The sequence below is a fragment of the Salmo salar genome, chromosome 28 (genome assembly GCF_965601325.2).
Source record: "Salmo salar chromosome 28, fSalSal1, whole genome shotgun sequence".
In the NCBI taxonomy this organism is placed as follows: Eukaryota; Metazoa; Chordata; class Actinopteri; order Salmoniformes; family Salmonidae; genus Salmo; species Salmo salar.
Window position 1 is genome coordinate 22,212,823 of NC_138318.1, and position 21,648 is coordinate 22,234,470.

General features: G+C 41.1%; 1 protein-coding gene across 2 annotated transcripts in view; it reads left to right on the plus strand.

Moving 5' to 3' along the window:
• Positions 1–1,010: 1,010 nt before the first annotated feature.
• galnt2 (UDP-N-acetyl-alpha-D-galactosamine:polypeptide N-acetylgalactosaminyltransferase 2) overlaps positions 1,011–21,648 on the plus strand; it is a 94,321-nt gene continuing 73,683 nt past the window's right edge. Inside the window, exon 1 of one of the 2 annotated variants that reach the window (XM_014179903.3) lies at positions 1,011–1,282. In XM_014179903.3, the coding sequence (XP_014035378.1) occupies positions 1,187–1,282 (96 nt within the window). In that variant the 5' untranslated portion in view covers positions 1,011–1,186. The remainder of the gene's footprint in view (positions 1,283–21,648) is intronic. The other variant, XM_014179904.3, reaches the window with a different exon arrangement.

Here is a 21,648-nt window from a genome sequence, read left to right on the forward strand (position 1 = left end):
AGAAAATAAGTTCATATTCATTTTTAAACAACACAATACTAATGTTTTAACTTGGGAAGAGTTCAGAAATCAATATTTGGTGGAATAACCCTGATTTTCAATCACAGCTTTCATGTGTTTTGGCATGGCGCTCAGTGGTGAAGCTGAGGCAGGCTGCAATGTATGCAGGAGGACGCAGTGGAGACCGAGAGAGAGGTTAGTACAGTGGTTCCTAAATGTGGGGTCCTCTGAGAAAACTTTATCAAACAAGTTAGGGACTTTAAATACATTACAAAATATATATATACAGCTCCACATGTCCCATCTTCCACATAGGCTTTGGCTACATCAAAATGCAAATAGGCTACAGTTAAAAACAATTAATATGTTTGGTTGTCGCTGATGCTATGTGTCAGTATGAATCATTTCTCATATTTCCCCCCTTTCAGGAGTATGACATTACAATTGTATGCCACTATAGCTAATAGGCTATGTGTTTGCAGATGACTGAGGTGCATGAACCAATAGCAGCCAAGGTGATAATGGCTGGGATAATTTTTCCATAGTGGCTGCTGTTGCTGCTAGCAAGCATGAGGATGAAAATGGCAGTTTATTTAAACTAGCAGTCATTCAATCTTCCCGGTGAAACAGTTGGGATAATGAGCAATTCGGAGTACAACACATTTCTCATCCCCGGATTAAGGTACATTTTATGAGCAATATTTTACACCGTTCCGTGGTCTCTTAATATACACAGGAATGCTGTCCGACCCTATTGGAGCTGTAAAAAAGCTGGTCAGATCTGCTGGCTACCACCTCATCTACACTGACCATGGAGGTAGGCTCCGCCTAATCTGTTACACAAACTGCTGGGTCGTTTTATAATCCACTGCGACAATGTTGCAAACGCTCAAATGATACATTCTCTGATAAATCGCTACAATATTGTAAACAATGTTTATTCTGTCAAAGTCGAGAATGCATGGGCAAGCGTCTCAAACCCCCATCACTCCTCCTTCGATGGTGTCTCCACGGAGTGTGATTGGATTAGAGACGGTTACCCTTTCCCCTCTAACCCGGTGATGTTGGCTGTTTCCTGCTCTCTCTACTCGACTGCCGAAGCTGCACTGAACACAGCTCAGATACCGGACGCTTTAATCAAAGCAAAAGCCTATCAGACAATTATTTCACATTCAAACAGACAGCAATGCGAAGGAAATCGAGGATATTACTATGCTTTGCTGTCCTCTGGGTGCTTGGCATAGCATATTATTTCTATTCAGGAACAACGTTGAGTCGAAAGGTATGTTTCCCCGACTCTTTTCTGAGCATATTGAAAATTCATTAGAGCTCGCTTCCACAATAATTCAGTACATGGAATGGTTTCAAGACAAAAGCGAAGCATGTTGTGTAGATTTTTATCATGGCTATTTTGATAGTCTGCTAATATTATGGAACGCAAATTCCGATTGTATACCGTTAAGAAATCTATTGTTTCCATGATCAACTAGATTATTTTTATTTGCTTAATAGGAATACAGCTATTGCATGCTTTGAACGTTGCTGTCTGGTAGCTAATCGTAGCGTATTCTGATTAATCAGGCTGTAATACACAATTAATTTGTATATACAGCCTGAAACTAATGCCTACAAAATCGTGTAAATGTTCCTTACAAGCAATAATGTTTTATACAATTACATGTTCAACTTAATCCACGGGTTGTCTTTGCGGTTTGTCCTTAAACTGCTCGAAATTTGAGACAAATTGTCCAAAGAAAAGTATAGTTTACCCGACTTTTCAGAGAGCCGGTAGGCTGTATGGTTCGGGAACCGATATAAAATTAGTTTTTAATTAGATATTCGGTTTTCTTTAGCCAATAGGTATTGAACCAAGCATGCCATGAAAATCGTATATTTAAGCAATAACGCATGGGGGGGGGGGGGGGTGGGGGGGTGGTATATGGCCAATATACCACGTCTAAGGGCTTTTCTTAGGCAACACTCAACGCAGTGCCTGGTCAGCCCTTAGCCATGGTATATTGGCCATACACTGCAAACCCCTGAGATGCATTATTGCTATTATAGACTGGTTACCAAAGAAGGTAGAGCAGTAAAAATAATACATGTTTTGTTATACCCGCAGTATATGGTCAGATATACCACGGCTGTCAGCCAATCAGCATTCAGTGCTCGAACTGCCCAGTTCATAATCGATTTAAGGGAGAGTGGAGAACAGTCCACACTTTTATTTTAGGGAATAGTGCATTTTTTAAAGGTTAAAATCTGAATAATTATGTACAATTCACACAATTCACACACATCCTCCCCTGATTCAGGATATGCCGTTTTCATTGTCACGGCGTGCTTGGTTAATTTGCTAATGACGAGGGAACCGACTATCCAGTATAAAACTAATTTGACCTTGGAGCCAAACATATAACCTACCTACTGATCTCTAAAAAGTCAGGTAAACAATACTTTCCTGTGGATATTTCGAGCAGCTGAATGACAAACCACACAGACAACAGGTAGAGTAAGTTTAAATGTAATTTAATTCAACATTCTAGCTTGTAAGGAACATTTACTCAAGTTTTTCAGGCATTAGCTTCAGGCTGTATATACCAATTAATCGGACTAATCATAGCCTATCATTTTGATGTGTGATTGAATAACTGGGCCATTGTAACCACTTTATCAAGAGCTGTGTTTAATGCACACACCACTTCCTTAATTCAACTATGACTGCTGCAATAGTGGCAGGAAGTAGGCTATATCGGCTACATTGCAACAAAATATGCCAACCTTTTGTGTTGTTTGCCTTTGTTTAAAACCCCTGCTTATCTATGGTCATATGATTACAAGTGAGGAATAGGCTATTGCCTGTAGTTTATAACCTAAGTACTGTATAGCTCTCTCCCAAGCCTTTCACTCTTTCTCTGTTACCGTTAATTAACATAAATGACGAGGTCAAACATCACTTATTGTTAAGTTGTGCATTCAGCAAATATATTAAAGTGGTTTATCATGTAACCGACCCCTGTGATAACACCTGTCCCTTTTATTGGGCCACTATTTGCTCTCCTCTTGTCAGTGTGTGCTCTGTCATTTGGCACCTTTCATTTGACATTATGCTGATAGGTGGTGCAGCTAGATAAGGGACCTATTGACATTCTGATTTGATTAACAAAGGCCCAGTCTCCACTAAAGGCAGTTATCAGTGAGTAGTTTCCAATTACCCTGGCGAGTGCAAGGCAGAGGGATACCTCAAGGCTAAATCACAAGGAACTGCTCAGGAACGCCACCACTGTGCTAAGCTCCCACGTTGGACTCAAATAGGGGTGATAACAATGCTGCTGGTTTCCTGTCTGTGGGAAGGGGGCATCTGATGTCTGACTTGTTGTGGAGGGAGATGAGCCTGCAACAGAAATAGGGCTGGGAATTGCCAGGGACCGCACGATATTATCACAATATTTAGGTGCCGATATACAATATGTTTTACGATTCTATATGTTTAGCGATTTCGATTCTGTGATTTTATTGTGATTCAATGTTCCCAACATATTGCTCACCATATGTCTGCTGCAGAGAGACTAGAGAGCCATGAGAAAATGAGTTTTGATCAGTCATGGAAAGAAAAATGCCAAACAAATTTGCTCCCGATTTTAAAAAGAAGATGGAGGACAAGCTATGACGGAAAATTACTCGAGTTTTGGTGCAGGTACAGCAAACTAGCACTATTGTCAAAACGGTACAATATATTGTCAAACATAATGTCCCGGTATGTACAGTGCCTTCAGAAAGTAGTTATACCTCTTGACTTATTCCACATGTTGTGCTACAGCCTGAATTCAAAATTGATTAAATGTGTATGTATGTATGTATGTATGTATGTATGTATGTATGTATGTATGTATGTATGTATGTATGTATGTATGTATGCGTATACGTATGTATATGTATGTATGTATGTATGTGTGTGTGTGTATATGTATATGTATGTATGTATGTATGTATGTCTGTATGTATTTATTTATTTATTATCACCTTTATTTAACCAGGTAGGCTAGTTGAGAAGTTCTCATTTTCAACTGTAACCTGGCCAAGATAAAGCAAAGCAGTAGAACACATACAACAATACAGAGTTACACATGGAATAAACAAACATACAGTAGAAAAAGTCTATATACAGTTTGTGCAAATGAGGTAAGATAAGGGAGGTAAGGCAATAAATAGGCCATGGTGGCGTAGTAATTACAATATACCAATTAAACACTGGAGTGATAGATGTGCAGAAGATGAATGTGCAAGTGGAGATACTGGGGTGCAAAGGAGCAAAATAAATAAATACAGTATTTGGATGAGGTAGTTGGATGGGATATTTACAGATGGGCTATGTACAGGTGCAGTGATCTGTGAGCTGCTCTGACAGCTGGTGCTTAAAGCTAGTGAGGGATATATGAGTCTCCAGCTTCAGTGATTTTTGCAGTTTGTTCTAGTCATTGGCAGCAGAGAACTGGAATGAAAGGCAGCCAAAGGAGGAATTGGCTTTGGGGGTGACCAGTGAGATATACCTGCTGGAGCACGTACTACGGGTGGGTGCTGCTATGGTGACCAGTGAGCTGAGATAAGGCAGGGCTTTACCTAGCAAAGACTTGTAGATTACCTGGAGCCAGTGGGTTTGGCGACGAGTATGAAGCAAGGGCCAGCCAACGAGAGCGTACAGGTCGCAGTGGTGGGTAGTATATGGGGCTTTGGTGACAAAACGGATGGCACTGTGATAGACTGCATCCAATTTCTGTTGGAGGCTATTTTGTAGATGACATCGTCGAAGTCGAGGATCGGTAGGATGGTCAGTTTTACGAGGGTATGTTTGGCAGCATGAGTGAAGGATGCTTTGTTACGAAATCGGAAGCCGATTTTAGATTTAATTTTGGATTGGAGATGCTTAATGTGAGTCTGGAAGGAGAGTTTACCATCTAGCCAGACACCTACAGTTGAAGTCGGAAGTTTACATACACCTTAGCCAACTACATTTAACCTCAGTTTTTCATAATTCCTGACATTTAATCCTAGTAAGAATTCCCTGTCTTAAGTCAGTTAGGATCACCACTTTATTTTAAGAATGTGAAATGTCAGAATAATAGTAGAGAGTCTTTTATTTCTTTCATCACATTCCCAGTGGGTCAGAAGTTTACATACACTCAATTAGTTTTTGGTAGCATTGCCTTTAAATTGTTTAACTTTGGTCAAACATTTTGGGTAGCCTTCCACAAGCTTCCTACAATAAGTTGGGTGAATTTTGGCCCATTCCTCCTGACAGAGCTGTTGTAACTGGTTTGTAGGACTCCTCAGGTTTGTAGGACTCCTCACTCGCACACTCTTTTTCAGTTCTTCCCACAAATTTTGTATAGGAAGTGTGAAGTGCACCAGTCCTTCCTGCAGCAAAGCACCCCCACAACATGATGCTGCCACCATCGTGTTTCACGGTTGGGATGGTGTTCTTCGGCTTGCAAGCCTCCTCCTTTTTCCTCCAACCATAACGATGGTCATTATGGCTAAACAGTTCTATTTTTGTTTCATCAGACCAGAGGACATTTCTCCAAAAAGTACGATCTTTGTCCCCATGTGCAGTTGCAAACCGTTGTCTGGCTTTTTTAATGGTGGTTTTGGAGCAGTGGCTTCTTCCTTGCTGAGCGGCCTTTCAGGTTATGTCAATATAGGACTCGTTTTACTGTGGATATAGATACTTTTGTACCTGTTTCTTCCAGCATCTTCACAAGGTCCTTTGCTGATGTTCTGGGATTGATTTGCACTTTTCGCACCAAAATATGTTCATCTCTAGGAGAAAGAATGCGTCTCCTTCCTGAGCGGTATGACGGCTGCGTGGTCCCATGGTGTTTATACTTGCGTACCATTGTTTGTACAGATGAATGTGGTACCTTCAGGCGTTTGGAAATTGCTCCCAAGGATGAACCAGACATGTGGAGGTCTACAATTTTTTTTTATGAGGTCTTGGCTGATTTCTTTAGATTTTCCCATGATGTCAAGCAAAGAGGCACCGAGTTTGACAGTTGGCCTTGAAATACATCCACAGGTACACCTCCAAATGACTCAAATTATGTCAATTTGCCTATCAGAAGCTTCTAAAGCCATGACAACATTTTCTGAAATTTTCCAAGCTGTTCAAAGGCACAGTCAACTTAGTGTATGTTAACTTCTGACCCACTAGAATTGTGATACAGTGAATTATAAGTGAAAAAATCTGTCTGTAAACAATTGACTTGTGTCATACACAAAGTAGATGTCCTAACCGACTTGCCAAAACTATAGTCTGTTAACAAGAAATTTGTGGATTGGTTGAAAAAGGAGTTTTAATGACTCCAACCTAAGTGTATGTACACTTCCGACTTCAACTGTAGGTATTTGTAGTTGTCTACATATTCTAAGTCCGAACCCTCCAGAGTAGTGATGCTGGACAGGCGGGCAGGTGCGGGCAGCGGTCGGTTGAAGAGCATGCATTTAGTTTTACTTGCATTTAAGAGCAGTTGGAGGCCACGGAAGGAGAGTTGTATGGCATTGAAGCTCGTCTGGAGGTTAGTTAACCTCTTACATCTAGACGTTCCGCTAGCGGAACACCTGCTCCAATATCCAATGATAGGCGTGGCGCGAATTACAAATTCCTCAAAAATCCCAAAACTTCAATTTTTCAAACATATGACTATTTTACACCATTTTAAAGACAAGACTCTCCTTTATCTAACCACACTGTCCGATTTTATAAAGGCTTTACAGCGAAAGCAAAACATTAGATTATGTCAGCAGAGTACCCAGCCAGAAATAATCAGACACCCATTTTTCAAGCTAGCATATAATGTCACAAAAAACAAAACCACAGCTAAATGCAGCACTAACCTTTGATGATCTTCATCAGATGACACGCCTAGGACATTATGTTATACAATACATGCATGTTTTGTTCAATCAAGTTCATATTTATATCAAAAAACAGCTTTTTACATTAGCATGTGACGTTCAGAACTAGCATTCCCACCGAACACTTCCGGTGAATTTACTAAATTACTCACGATAAACGTTCACAAAAAACATAACAATTATTAGAAGAATTATAGATACCGAACTCCTTTATGCAATCGAGGTGTCCGGTTTTAAAATAGCTTTTCGGTGAAAGCACATTTTGCAATATTCTGAGTAGATAGCTCGCCATCACAGGCTAGCTATTTTGACACCCACCAAGTTTGACCCTCACCAAACTCCGATTTACTATTAGAAAAGTTTGATTACCTTTGCTGTTCTTCGTCAGAATGCACTCCCAGGACTTCTACTTCAATAACAAATGTTGGTTTGGTTCAAAATAATCCATAGTTATATCTAAATAGCGGCGTTTTGTTCGTGCGTTCAAGACACTATCCAAGGGTGACGAAGGGTTACGCGCCCGACGCGTTTCGTGACAAAAAAATTCAAAATATTCCATTACCGTACTTCGAAGCATGTCAACCGCTGTTTAAAATCAATTTTTATGCTATTTTTCTCGTAAAAAAGCGATAATATTCCGACCGGGAGTCGTTGTTTTCGTTCGAAGACGAAAGAATAAAAACATGGTGTCGCCTCCAGTCTCTGATCGACCACTATCTAAATGCGCTAATGTTTTTCAGCCAGGGCCTGCAAAGACATCATTCTGCTTTTTGCCGCCTTCTGAGAGCCCATGGGAGACGTAGGAAGTGTCACGTTACAGCAGAGATCCCCTGTTTTGGATAGAGATGATCAAGAAGGCCAAGAAATGGTCAGAGAGGGCGCTTCCTGTTTGGAATCTTCTCAGGTTTTGGCCTGCCAAATGAGTTCTGTTATACTCACAGACACCATTCAAACAGTTTTAGAAACTTTGGAGTGTTTTCTATCCAAAGCTAATAATTATATGCATATTCTAGTTTCTGGGCAGGAGTAATAACCAGATTAAATCGGGTACTTTTTTTATCCGGCCGTGAAAATACTGCCCCCTATCCATAACAGGTTAACACAGTGTCAAAAGAAGGGCCAGAAGTATACAGAATGGTGTCGTCTGCGTAGAGGTGGATCAGAGAATCACCAGCAGCAAGAGCAACATCATTGATGCATACAGAGAAAAGAGTCGGCCCGAGAATTGAACCCTGTGGCACCCCCATAGAGACTGCCAGAGGTCCGGACAACAGGCCCTCCGATTTGACCTACTGAACTTTGTCTGAGAAGTCGTTGGTGAACCAGGCGAGGCAGTCATTTGAGAAACCAAGGCTGTTGAGTCTGCCGATAAGAATGTGGTGATTGACAGAGTTGAAAGCCTTGGCCAGGTCGATGAAGACGGCTGCACAGTATTGTTTCTTATCGATGGTGGTTATGATATCGTTTAGGACCTTGAGCGTGGCTGAGGTGCACCCATGACCAGCTCTGAAACCAGATTGCATAGCGGAGAAGGTACGTTGGGATTCGAAATGGTCGGTGATCTGTTTGTTAACTTTGCTTTCAAAGACCTTAGAAAGGCAGGGTAGGATAGATACAGGTCTGTAGCAGTTTGGGTCTAGAGTGTCTCCCCCTTTGAAGAGGGGGGATGATCGCGGCAGCTTTCCAATCTTTGGGAATCTCAGACGGTACGAAAGGGAGATTGAACAGGCTAGTAAAATAGGGGTTGCATCAATTTCGGCAGATAATTTTAGAACGAGAGGATCCAGATTGTCTAGCCCTGCTGATTTGTAGGGGTCCAGATTTTGCAGCTCTTTCAGAACATCAGCTATCTGGATTTGGGTGAAAGAGAAATGGGGGAGGCTTGGGCGATTTGCAGGGCAGTTGACCGGGGTAGGGGTAGCCAGGTGGAAAGCATAGCCAGCCGTAGAAAAATGCTTATTGAAATTCTCAATTATAGTGGATTTATCGGTGGTGACAATGTTTCTTAGCCTCAGGGCAGTGGGCAGCTGGGAGGAGGTGCTCTTATTCTCCATGGACTTTACAGTGTCCCAGAACTTTGGGTTTGTGCTACAGGATGCAAATTTCTGTTAGGAAAGCTAATGCTAGCTTTTTCAAACTGCCTGTGTATATTGGTTCCTAACTTCCCTGAAAAGTTGCATATCACGCGGGCTATTCAATGCTAATGCAGAATGCCACAGGATGTTTTTGTGCTGGTCAAGGGCAGTCAGGTCTGGAGTGAACCAAGGGCTATATCTGTTCCTGGTTCAATTTTTTTGAATGGGACATGTTTATTTAAAATGGTGAGGAAGGCACTTTTAAAGAGTAACCAGGCATCCTCTACTGACGGTATGAGGTCAATATCCTTCCAGGATACCCGGGCCAGGTCGATTAGAAAGGCCTGCTCGCTGAAGTGTTTTAGGGAGCGTTTGACTGTGATGAGGGGTGGTCGTTTGACCGCAGACCCATTACTGATGCAGGCAATGAGGCAGTGATCGCTGAGATGTTGGTTGAAAACAGCGGAGGTGTATTTGGAGGGCATGTTGGCAGGGGCGGAAATCCCGGGGGGGACACGACCCCCCCATCCTGGGAAAAATATGATTTGTCCCCCCCCAATATATCACTGAAACATAACTATGTAATTTAAATAATATTAATAATACGCAATGAAAGCAATTGTGCTGATTATAGACACTTAATAGCGCGTTTTTAAGTTTCAAAAGATTGCAACCCCCCCACCCTTTGCCTCACAATGGTTTGATCCACTGCCAGTTCCTTAGCTTGCTACGTAACTGACGTGAGGTTAATCCAGTCAATCGCGCACACACACTAGCTGAATATGCAGAGCTAGCGCGCAAATATTAACTATTAAGCTAGCTAGTACCTATTCCATTTATGTGGCGTCGTCAAAGATGGAATCAGCATGCAGATGATGTAAGTTAGTGCTTCAAAGTCCCTGTGATACAGTTAGCGATAAACTGTAATCCAAACTGAACAGAACTACACTCTCTTCTACCATTGTCTTAAATATATTTAATGGTCTCGTTGCAAAAGCTAAATTGTCGCAAGTGAACTTTTATTTATTTATTTTACCTTTATTTAACCCGGGTAGCAAAGATTATAGCAAACACCACTGAAACTGAATTGATGCGCGCTAGTTTTGCAAATTCAGCTATTGTTGGAAGCCAGCCAATATGAAACAAACTATTAAAATTACAAAAGGTTGCAGCATATGTTGTGTAAATGGGGGACTCATACAGCTGTCAACTCTTGTCATTTTAATCCATTTCACATTTGCTAGCTACCTTTTTAGATCGAAGCCCAAATAGAATGATAAAAGATAAGATGATAGAAGCCCATCTCCTACTGTAAATAACCTACACACTGTGTGTGTGTGTAGCCAGCCAGCCAGCCAGGTAGAAAAATGGCAGAAAAATAAGACGGACATCCGAGTATTTTTCAATACACCAAAACGCATAGTAAGAACCCTAGTAGCCTAATATCTCAAAGACTAGTTGATAAAATGTTCATAAGAAAGAAATGAAATTCTAATGGAAATGTTTCACAATGATTTCATTAGGCAGAGTAGGCAACAGATGGTACACAGACAGCAGAGTTGGGGACAGATATGCAGGGACAGACTGGCAGAGACAGGGAGTCTCAGGTAAGTTTGTTGAGTCTTTGTTTGGCAACATTATGAAAGGTTCTCAATTTTTTTTACTTGTAAAATAGGAACATAATTGGAAAATGCCATGGATACCCCCACTCTCAACTTAAACTGGTGACTGAACTAAGATTTGTTAAAGGCAATGGTATTGCTGTTGTGATTAGTTGTGTAGTTTTGGGTACCGGTAGTTAGGAGTACGGCAAACACCTTATTTCTTTGGTTCCTCAATATACATTTACCATATTACAATCTAGGCTATGTGTTACAGCACTACTTTTGGTGTCCCCCTCAGGAATTGCTCTTGAGAAAATTTCATGTAATTGTCCCCTCCAAAGTTGATATCAGATTTTCGGCAATGCATGTTGGTCAGGATGATATCTATGAGGGTGCCCGTGTTTACGGAGTTGGGGTTGTACCTGGTAGGTTCATTGATCATTTGTGTGAGATTGAGGGCATCAAGCTTAGATTGCAGGATGGCTGGGGTGTTAAGCATGTTCCAGGTTAGGTCACCTAGCAGCACGAGCTCTGAAGATAGATGGGGGGCAATCAATTCACATATGGTGTCCAGGGCACAGCTGGGGGTAGAGGGTGGTCTATAGCAAGCGGCAACGATGAGAGACTTGTTTCTGGAAAGGTGGATTTTTAAAAGTAGAAGCTCGAATTGTATATTTTTTTCTCACCCATCTACACACAATACCCCATAATGACAAAGTGAAAACATGTTTTTAGAGATGTTTGCAAATGTATTGAAATACAATGCAGATATTTCAAATTTACTTAAGTATTCAACCCCCTGAGTCAATACATGTTAGAATCACCTTTGGCAGGGATTACAGCTGTGAGTCTTTCTGGGTAAAAGGTGCTGGATGGTCAATCTGACATCTGTGTTGCTGTGCAGCATTTATGGTGATACAGCCTCTGCAGAAGTTAGGGCATTCATACTTCTTGTGCTTCAAGGAAGTGAGTTTGTGTTTATACAATACCTCTCGCACCCACCTACCTTCAACCAATCATGTCAATGCGGAGCTATACGGTGCCCTCCGCATTGTTACAAAATCTGGGAGGCACATAGTGATGCAGTACGGAGCTCAATTTGGCCTCTGCATGCCTCCGGAGGCTCCGCAATTGCGTCACACCCTCCATACGGAGCCTCCGACCACATGTCGGGATGAAGCATAAATTGGCTTTTAGTCTCTGAGCTTTGCACACCTTGATTGTGCAATATTTGCCCATTATTCTTTTAGAAATTCTACAAGCTTTGTCAAATTGGTTATTGATCATTGCTAGACAACCATTTTCAGTTCTTGCCATAGATTTTAAAGTAGATTTAAGTCAAAACTGTAACTTGGCCACTCAGGAACATTCACTGTCTTCTTGGTAACCAACTAGTAGATTTGGCCTTGTGTTTTAGGTTATTGTCCTGCTGAAAGGTGAATTCATCTCCCAGTGTTTGGTGGAATGCAGACTGAACCAGGTTTTCCTCAAGGATTTTGCCTGTGCTTAGCTCTATTAGTTTCTTTTTTTTTATCGTGATACTCCCCAGTCCTTAATGATTACAAGTATACCCATAACATAATGCAGACACCACTATGCTTGAAAATATGGAGAGGGGTAGTTAGTAATGTGTTGTATTGGATTTGCCCCAAACATAACACAAAAAAATGAATTGCTTTGCCACATTTCTTGCAGTATTACTTCCTTGTTCCAAACAGGATGCATGTTTTGGATATGTTTTATTCTGTACAGGCTTCCTTCTTTTCTCTGTCAATTAGGTTAGTATTGTGGAGTAACTACAATGTTGTTTATCCATCTTTAGGAGAAAACTATCACAGCCATTAAACTCTGACTGTTTTAAGTCACCATTTACTCATGGTAAAATCCCTAAGCAGTTTCCTTCCTCTCCAGCAACTGCGTTAGGAAGGACGCCTATATCTTTGTAGTGACTGGGTGTATTGATACACCATCCAAAGTGTAATAATGACTTCACAATGCTCAAAGGGATATTCATTGTCTGCTATTTTTATTTTTTACCTATCTACCAATAAGTGCCGTTCTTTGCGAGGCATTGGAAAACCTTCCTGGTCTTTGTGGTTGAATCGGTGTTTGTAATTCACTGTTTGACTGAGGGACCTTACAGAAAATTGTATGCGTGGGGTACAGAGATGAGGTAGTCATTCAAAAATCATGTTAAACACTATTATTGCACAAAGAGTAAGTCCATGCAACTTATTATGCGACTTGTTTAGCAAATATTTACTCCTAAACTTATTTAGGCTTGCCATAACAAAGGAGTTGAATACGTATTGACTCAAGACATTTCAGCTTTTCAATTGTAATTTCATTAAAAAAAAATTGGAAAAACATTATTCCACATTGTTGTTATGGGGTTTTGTGTCTAGGACAGTGACAATATTTTTTTTAAATATATATATATATATATATATATTATAGAATCAATTTGAAATTTGGGCTTTAACACAAATGTATAAAAAGTCAACGGGTGTGAATACTTTCTGAAGGCACTGTAACTATCAGTTTTTTCCCTCATCACTAAACAGAATGCACTTTCATTGTAGTTCTATCCATATGTTAGACAGGCTATTGCTATCTCTACAATTAGTCCATTAGCTGTAGGTCTATCTGAGGTGTCTGTCTGTGATTTCACCTTCCCAAGATTTTGCTTTGCAGGAGAGCAGCAGTAAAATGTGCCCACAGTAGCAGAGAGCCAAACACCATTATGCTCCCTCTTGTCCTGTGACTCCTGCTACTGCAGACTGGATCCCTCTGCTGTTTCGGGCTGTCGACAGGCTCCTGCAGACTGGATCCCTCTGCTGTTTTGGGCTATTGAAAGTTCCCTTTACTGCTGCTCCTGTAGTACTCCAATTTTATCTAGAATGTATTTATATCCTTATGGCACTTAAACATGTTTTCAATTGAATGAATCACATTAAGTATGCTTTTTTTCTGAGAAAGTCTGCATCTTAGTTTGAATCGTGTGATATGGAATATACAGAAGATGTTTAGGCTTCTATCTGTATGACAGCTCAAGAGGCCTCTAACCATTGAAATTGAATTTAATTTATTGCTCTCCACCAAGGAAATAGTTTACAGACCTACATTTTACGCAAACCAACAAACGTCACCCAGACATTTACAGTTCCAGACCAACAGTTTCACTGTGAAGACGCCAGAGAGTGGCTGCCTTGAACTGAGGAAACTATACACTGAGAGGCCTAAAATTAGGCGTATGTAGTCATGGCAGGTTTGAGATCCTCAATGTAAGCAGCCAGGTCAGATGATTGGTGCTTTCCCCAACCTCCCACTTGATTGTATTGGGAGCTGCTGCGGCTTGGTGAGAATGCACTCACTGGATGTGTATGGTAACCAGATTGTCAGCTTTTATCTCTTGCTTCAAAGGGTTTGATCTGATTTCCACTCTGCAACACAATTATTGACAAACTGAGTGTTCTGCTTCTGCGCAGCGGCCAACAGTGTAGTTGTGCCCACTAGTGTAAAGAAGGGCCATGCTGTGCTTCCTCAGCTTTAAGTCAAAGGTCTTTTTGGAATTGATTCATTTGAAAGTATTAAGAAAGGTAAATGAAAAAGTGTGTTTGAAGAAAAGGTTGAGAATTTTTCAATGTGTACGCGTACGCACAGCAGCATTCTAGAATATTGGACCGTTGGCTTTCATACTTTTCTCAGCGCAGCTCATGCAATTTCTCCATCTGTCAATACATTGAAATGAAAAGACGACTCATACCGGAGTCACGTTGGTTTGGTATGGTGGGGAGTTATGCACCCTGTCCCCTGCGGACAGTGACGCCGGACTATCACATCTCAGGACTATGATTTACGCTTGACAGAGAGTATCATAACTGATCATCTTCAGGTTACATTTTTGAACAGGTTACTAGATGTTTGATTTGCTAGAGTAATTGTTGTGATGATAATAATGATTTTCACAAATTTGATTCTAATATTTCAGTGTTCCTTGTCACTTTGGCATTGAATAAAGTGCATTTCGGACAGTATTCAGACCCCTTGATTTTTTTCCCCTACGTTTTGTTACATTATAACCTTATTCTAAAATGGATTAAATTGTTTTTTTCCTTCATCAATCTACACACAATACCCCATAATGCCAAAAGAAAAAACTGTTTTTCAGATTTCTTTTGCAAAAAAATACAAAATAAAATGTGAAATATCATATTTGCATAAGTTTTCAGACGCTTTACTCAGAACTATGTTGAAGCACCTTTGGCATCAAATACAGCTTCAAGTCTTCTTGGGGATGACGCTACGAGCTTGGCACACGTGTATTTGGGGAGGGTCTCCCATTCTTCTCTGCAGACCCTCTCAAGCTCTGTCAGGTTGGATGGGGAGCGTCGCTGCACAGCTATTTTCAGGTCTCTCCAGAGGTGTTAGATCGGGTTAAAGCACGGGCTCTGGCTGGGACACTCAAGAACTTTGAGACTTGTCCCGCAGCCACTCCTGCGTTGTCTTGGCTGTATGTTTAGGGCCGTTGGTCTGTTGGAAGGTGAACCTTCACCCCCCCCCCCCCCCCCCCCCAGTCTGAGGCTCTGGAGCAGGTTTTCACCAAGGATCTCTCTGTACTTTGCTCCATTCATCTTTCCCTCGATCCTGACTAGTCTCCCAGTCCCTGCCGCTGAAAAACATCCCCACAGCATGATGCTGCCACCATGCTTCACTGTAGGGATGGTGTCATAGTTTTTCCAGATGTGACATTTCGCATTCAGGCCCAAGGAGTTCAATGTTGGTTTCATCAAACCAGAGAATCTTGTTTCTCATGATCTGGGAAGTGCCTTTTGGCAAACTCCAAGTGGGCTGTCGTGCCTTATTTTTTTATATATATAAATAAATAAATAAAAAGGCCTGATTTGGTGGAGTGTTGCAGAGATGATTGGGATTCTGGAAGGTTCTCCCATCTCCACAGAGGAACTCTGGAGCTCCTTCAGAGTGACCATCGGATTCTTGGTCACCTCCCTGACCAAGGCCGTTCTCACACCCAATTGCTCAGTTTGGCCAGGCGGACAGCTCTAGGAAGAGTCTTAGTGGTTCCAAACTTCTTCCATTTAAGAATGATGGATGCCACAGACTTCTTGGGGACCTTCAATGCTGCAGAAATGTTTTGGTACCGTTCCCCAGATCTGTGCATCAACACAATGCTGTCTCGGAGCTCTACGGCCAATTCCTTTTGATTTATAAGGGAAACCAGTTATTTAATCAGTTTAAGAATAAGGCTGTAACCTAACCAAATGTGGAAAAAGTCAAATGCAATATGACGTCCATCTAACCTGGAGGAGGAAATGATTTTTCAAAAACAAACAAAAGTGGCACTGATCCAATGATAAAGACAGTGAATATGCTCACTTACTGGGGATTTGGCTCATGTTCTCTGCTGGTGCCAATGTGCTACTTTTTGCTCAATTAAGTTGAGAATTTTGATAACTAAAAGACTGATTGGAGTCTTCTTATTGTCTTCTCTTTACAGCAATAGTCATTTGTTTTCCCAACAGTTTTTCAGCGATTGCATTTTTAAATATTGCGATATGCCTTGCTGGGTCGTTTTTGTTGAGTTGCGACTCAGTGATTTACAATCATCGATTTGGTATTTGCGTTGGGCTCTGCGCAAATTGTGGGCCCTTCTGACTGTAGGCTATGCGATTTAAAACAATCTAGTTTATTTTGTATTTTTTTGAACTAATGATCCTCTGTGGCCAAATCATGCTTTCTGGTGTAGTAGCCTATTTTGAATGATTTTATTTATTTCTGTATAGACAGGAGTAAGCTAATTAGGCTATATCATTTTGGCAATTTAATTCAATTCACTTTAGGGAAAGCCTTGCTTCCCCGAGCCTTATGGATGCGCCGCCTATCTATTCTAACATCTTCAAATGGCTCATCGGAGTTCGGTAAGGCATGCGGTTGCATCAGAGTTGCTTGTTTAAAATAAATCACATTTAGTTTATGGTAATTCATGTCTTTCTGAGATCTGTGGGTGGATGCCCTACTCAGGTTATGCAAACAATGCATATGGGTCCAGTAAATTAAAATACTGCCGGTCAAGTGTCTTACGCCACATTTTCCTAACGGAAACCCTGGGCGGGATATACACGGCGATAGTCCCTAAGAACTCCCTCTGAAGGTAAAAAGGGCAACATTTGATGACCAAGTATTCCAACTCAGGAGAGCAGAAGCTCACAAGTTCCTGTACGTTGCCCCCATTGCACCGCTTAGCCTGCTTCCTATCCAGTTGATGAACTGTAAAACCTGCTGGTTTTATATAATCCATTTGGATGTTGGAGGAAAGCAAACTCTCAGAAAAACTGCTAACTATACTTTGTTGCAGTATGAGAATGATGCGTAATCTGATGTCCCTCTGGAAGGAGATCCTCGCGCTGAGTTTATTCACTAATGATTGAACATTGGCGAGGTAGTGCGCTGTAATGGAGGATGGGTCATCCGGCTTCTCAATCTCACAAAGACCCCTACACGTCTGCCTCTTCGTCGGCATCTTCGTTTCCTTCTCTCCGGTAGGACTCCCATGCTTCCCGGCGCCATTGTTCTGCCATCTCCGGGAATTCAGGAAGGTTGGGTGGATTTGAAGTAACCAGTGATTCATTTTCCAATAGTTCTACCCGGGTCTAAGAAAATTTGAGTAAAACACAAGAAAAAGTAGAAACCTGCAAATTTTGTAGGAGCTTGAGGCGAGGCTACCGTGTTCGTCGGCGCCATCTTGCCAGAAGATGATCTAGCCAGCCGAACCACTGCCTGTTCTCACCCTTCCATCATTCAGAAGCGGGCCGTATAGGAGCATCATGGCAATAACCTTGTCTTCACCCTCCAATAGACATTTACGGTGTCATTGTTACAGTTGTAAATACATGTACATTGTTTCATTCACTTTTCTTTTTGACTGTTGGAGCTTAAGAATTTCACTGTACCCTGCAATTACATGTGCATGTGACTAATAAACACTTCTAATCAGCAAGGGCACCCTGGACCATTTATTTTTTGTAGGTTGTTTGTGTACCTTTATTTATCTGATGTGTGTTGCTCTTATCTGCTGCCAGGCTAAGCCATACAAATGGACCTGGTTTGGAGCACTAACTCTCTGCTCTTCAGAGAGCTCATCTGTCCTGATCTGCCATGCTCGAGGAGCTCCACTGATGAACAAAACTGCTAGTGTTCTTCCATGAGCTGGTCATTCACCTCCAGCAGTGCTGCCACTCAGTGCCATGATGAGGAAAAGTAGCTGACACAGAAATCATTCGTTTTTTGATATCCCATTGTGAGGTTTGAAATGAAAAATGTTGTATACTGCTTTAATTTTGCTGACTAATTTCCTGTCCCGAGAAATATACAACTTCGGAGAGATATATAACTGACCTTTTTCTGTGACGTCCATGAATGACAAATTACGCATGTTTTTTATGATCATAGGTATTGGGGACAGATGATTAGGCATAGTATTTTGACAAGTATCACTACGTCTTAATGGCAGTGGTGTAAAGTACTTTAGTAAAAATACTTGAAGGTACTACTTAACTAGTTTTTGGGGAAGACTGTACTTTACAATTTTATATTTTTTGCAACTTTTACTTCACTATATTCCTAAAGATTTTTTTCCCCCCCCTGAGACCCAAAAGTACATTTTGAATGCTTAGCAGGACAGGAAAAGGGTCCAATTCACGCACTTATCAAGAGAATATCCCTTCTGCTTCTGATCTGGCGGACTCACTAAACACACATTTGTAAATTATGTCTGAGTGTTGGTGTGTGCCCCTGGATTTCCTAAAATAAAATGGTGCCATCTGGTTTGCTTCATGGAAATTATTTTGACTTTAACTTTGGATACATAAGTATATTTTAGCAATTACATTTACTTTTGATACTTAAGTATATTTAAAACCAAATACTTTTAGACTTTTACTCAAGTACTATTTTACTGGGTGACTTTTACTTGATTCATTTTATATTAAGGTATCTTTACTTTTACTCAAGTATGGCAATTGGGTACCTTTTCCACCAATGCTCAATGGAGATATTTGACAAAGACAAAAGCGAGGGAGGAATGCTGCTTTGAGTGGAGAAATGATTTTGGAGCTCATAGCCGTATTCATTCGATTCATCATCACAAATGCTTCACCACCGCACGTTTCTGTCAAGTGAGCCAGAGGCTCTTTTGGGTATAACCCCACTCGTCTGCGCTGCCCCTATACACAATGGCTCTATTTTCCATAGGGCCTGTCGATATAAAGATGTACCACGACCATGAGAAGGATTGCATTGACTCTCATAATAAAGCATTCATAGAACATATTCATCACTGCTGATTTACATAACAGGTAATATTATAATAAGAACAATACATGCCATTTAGCAGGCATTTTTATCCAAAGCGACTTCGCGTGCATACATTTTATGTGTGGGTGGTCCCGGGAGTCAAACCCACTACTCTGGCGTTGCAAGTGCTGGTTGACTTGTATTTGATTTATATTTTTTGTGTATATCATGTGAGTGTAAAGCAAGGCCAGTGTATTATGACTGTAAAGATTAGGCATGCAAGTTTAAAATATGTTCATAGTAATTTGTAAGAAATAAATATCCTCAGTGCTTACTATGAGGTATTAACAAAGTATTGCAATGTTCAGTCTCTGTATAATAGAGGGCAGTAAAACATCTTGACTTAGACTCTGGTGACCCACACATGGTTGTGATACTTGGATAAATGAGGAGATTGTCTCCCTGACAGTATTACATCTAACACGGGGCTCAAGCCACTATAAGACAGTAATAGGACTCTGAAGGGACTGGCCAGGGATGGCACCAGCAGGAATGTGTACTTTGACATGAGGATTTAACACACAGGCCACCCTCACTACTCTGCTGATAAAACAGGTTTTTCCTCCTGGGCTTTCACTGCTTGTGTAGAGAGAGAGCGAGAGAGAGAGCCACAGCCCTAAAAAATGTCTCACTTTTTGTTTGTTCACACTTGACAGTGTGTAAAATACATTGTGAACAGTGTGTATTTTTGTTTTGTCGTAGCTGAGAATGAGTTTGTTACAATCTCATGTGTTTGAGAGATTGCACTTCACAGTAGAGTTTGGGATTGTGTGAAGGCCACAGGCCAGTAGTGATGAGCGGAGGACTAGCAGCTTTAACTGTAAGAGCCTCTTTGTGCTTTTAATGACAGTGCTGCTGCCTCAGATTTGCCCTAAGACCGTGTTGCAATGTATTTGCCTTAGGCTAATCATGCATGTTGAAGTTTTATAGAACATGGAAAAGGTTTGATCCTATTCCTAGCCTTCTTCAACAATGACGTGCTTTGTTTTAGTGGAAGGATGAACAATGCACTTGCCAGCCAAATTTCAGCGTTAGAGTTTAAAAATACACCCTTGCCCTAGTGCTGTCGCATACTTGATATTCAGATTTAAATGTTGTCGTGTGTGGATGTTTCCCCTCACTGTGAATTGAAAAGAATGCACCCGTTACATTCTAGCACTCGTGGGTTGCTGTCCTTTCCCCTGGCCATATACGCTTCTTACATTTGACATTGACATTCTAGTCATTTAGCAGACTCTCTTATCCAGAGCGACTTACATTAGTACATTCATCTTAAGATAACTAGGTGAGACAACAACATATTACAATCGGAGCAAGTACATTTTCACTCAACAAAGTAGTTATCAGCAATGTCGCTGCTTGTAGAGGTTTGTGGGGGTGGTGGTGTGTATCTCACTGGTCATCCCCAAAGCCAACACCTCCTTTGGCCGCCTTTCCTTACAGTTCTCTGCTGCCAGTGACTGGAACGAATTGCAAAAATCGCTGAAGCTAGAGACTTACATTTCCCTCACTAACTTTAAACATCAGCTATCTGAGCAGCTAACCGATCGCTGCAGCTGTACATAGTCTATCTGTAAATAGCCCACCCAATCTACCTACCTCATCCCCATATTGTTTTTATTTACTTTGCTGCTCTTTTGCACACCAGTATCACTACTTGCACACCATCTGCTCATCATCATCTGCTCATCTATCACTCCAGTGTTAATCTGCTAAATTGTAATTACTTTGCTACTATGGCCTATTTATTGCCATACATCCTCATGCCATTTGCACACACTGTATATATACTCTTTTTTTTCTATTGTGTTATTGACTGTACTCTTGTTTATTCCATGTGTAACACTGTGGTTGTTTCTGTCGCACTGCTTTGCTTTATCTTGGCCAGGTCGCAGTTGTAAATGAGAACTTGTTCTCAACTAGCTTACCTGGTTAAATAAAGATAAAATAAAATCTCTGGCTCTACAGTACGTAGCTTACCAGATGCTGAAGATCTGAGGACAAAAAAAGTATATTTTTATATAGCTTGAATTACTTATTACTGTCAATCTTTACGGTATCTAAGATTTTTGTTATGTATTCAGTTATTGTATGGATGGGGTTTAGAGACAATGTTGGATTTTCTTTCTTTCCTTTAGGCTTCAGGATCTCATCACGGTATTTCAATGCATTCAAATTGCCATCGATTTAAATGCAATTGTGTTCATTCGTAGCTTATGCCTGCCCCTACCATAACCCCACCGGCCAACATGGGGCACTCTGTTCACAAATTTGACATCAGTGAACCGCTCTCCCACACAACGCCATACACATGGTCTGTGGTTGTTAGGCTGGTTGGATGTACTGCCAAATTCTCTAAAACAATGTTATGGTAGAGAGATGAACGTAAAACTATTTGGCAACAGCTCTGGTGGATATTACTGCAGTCAGCATGCCAATTGCACGCTCCCTCAAAACTTGAGACATCTGTGGCATTGTATTGTGGGACACAACTGCCCATTTTGTAATGACTTTTTATTGTCCCCAGCACAAGGTGCACCTGTGTAGTGATCATGCTGTTTAATCAGCTTCTTGATATGCCACACCTGTCAGGTGGATGGATTATCTTGGCAAAGAAGAAATGCTCACTAACAGGGATCTAAACACATTTTTGCACAATTTGAGAGCAATAAGCTTTTTTATGC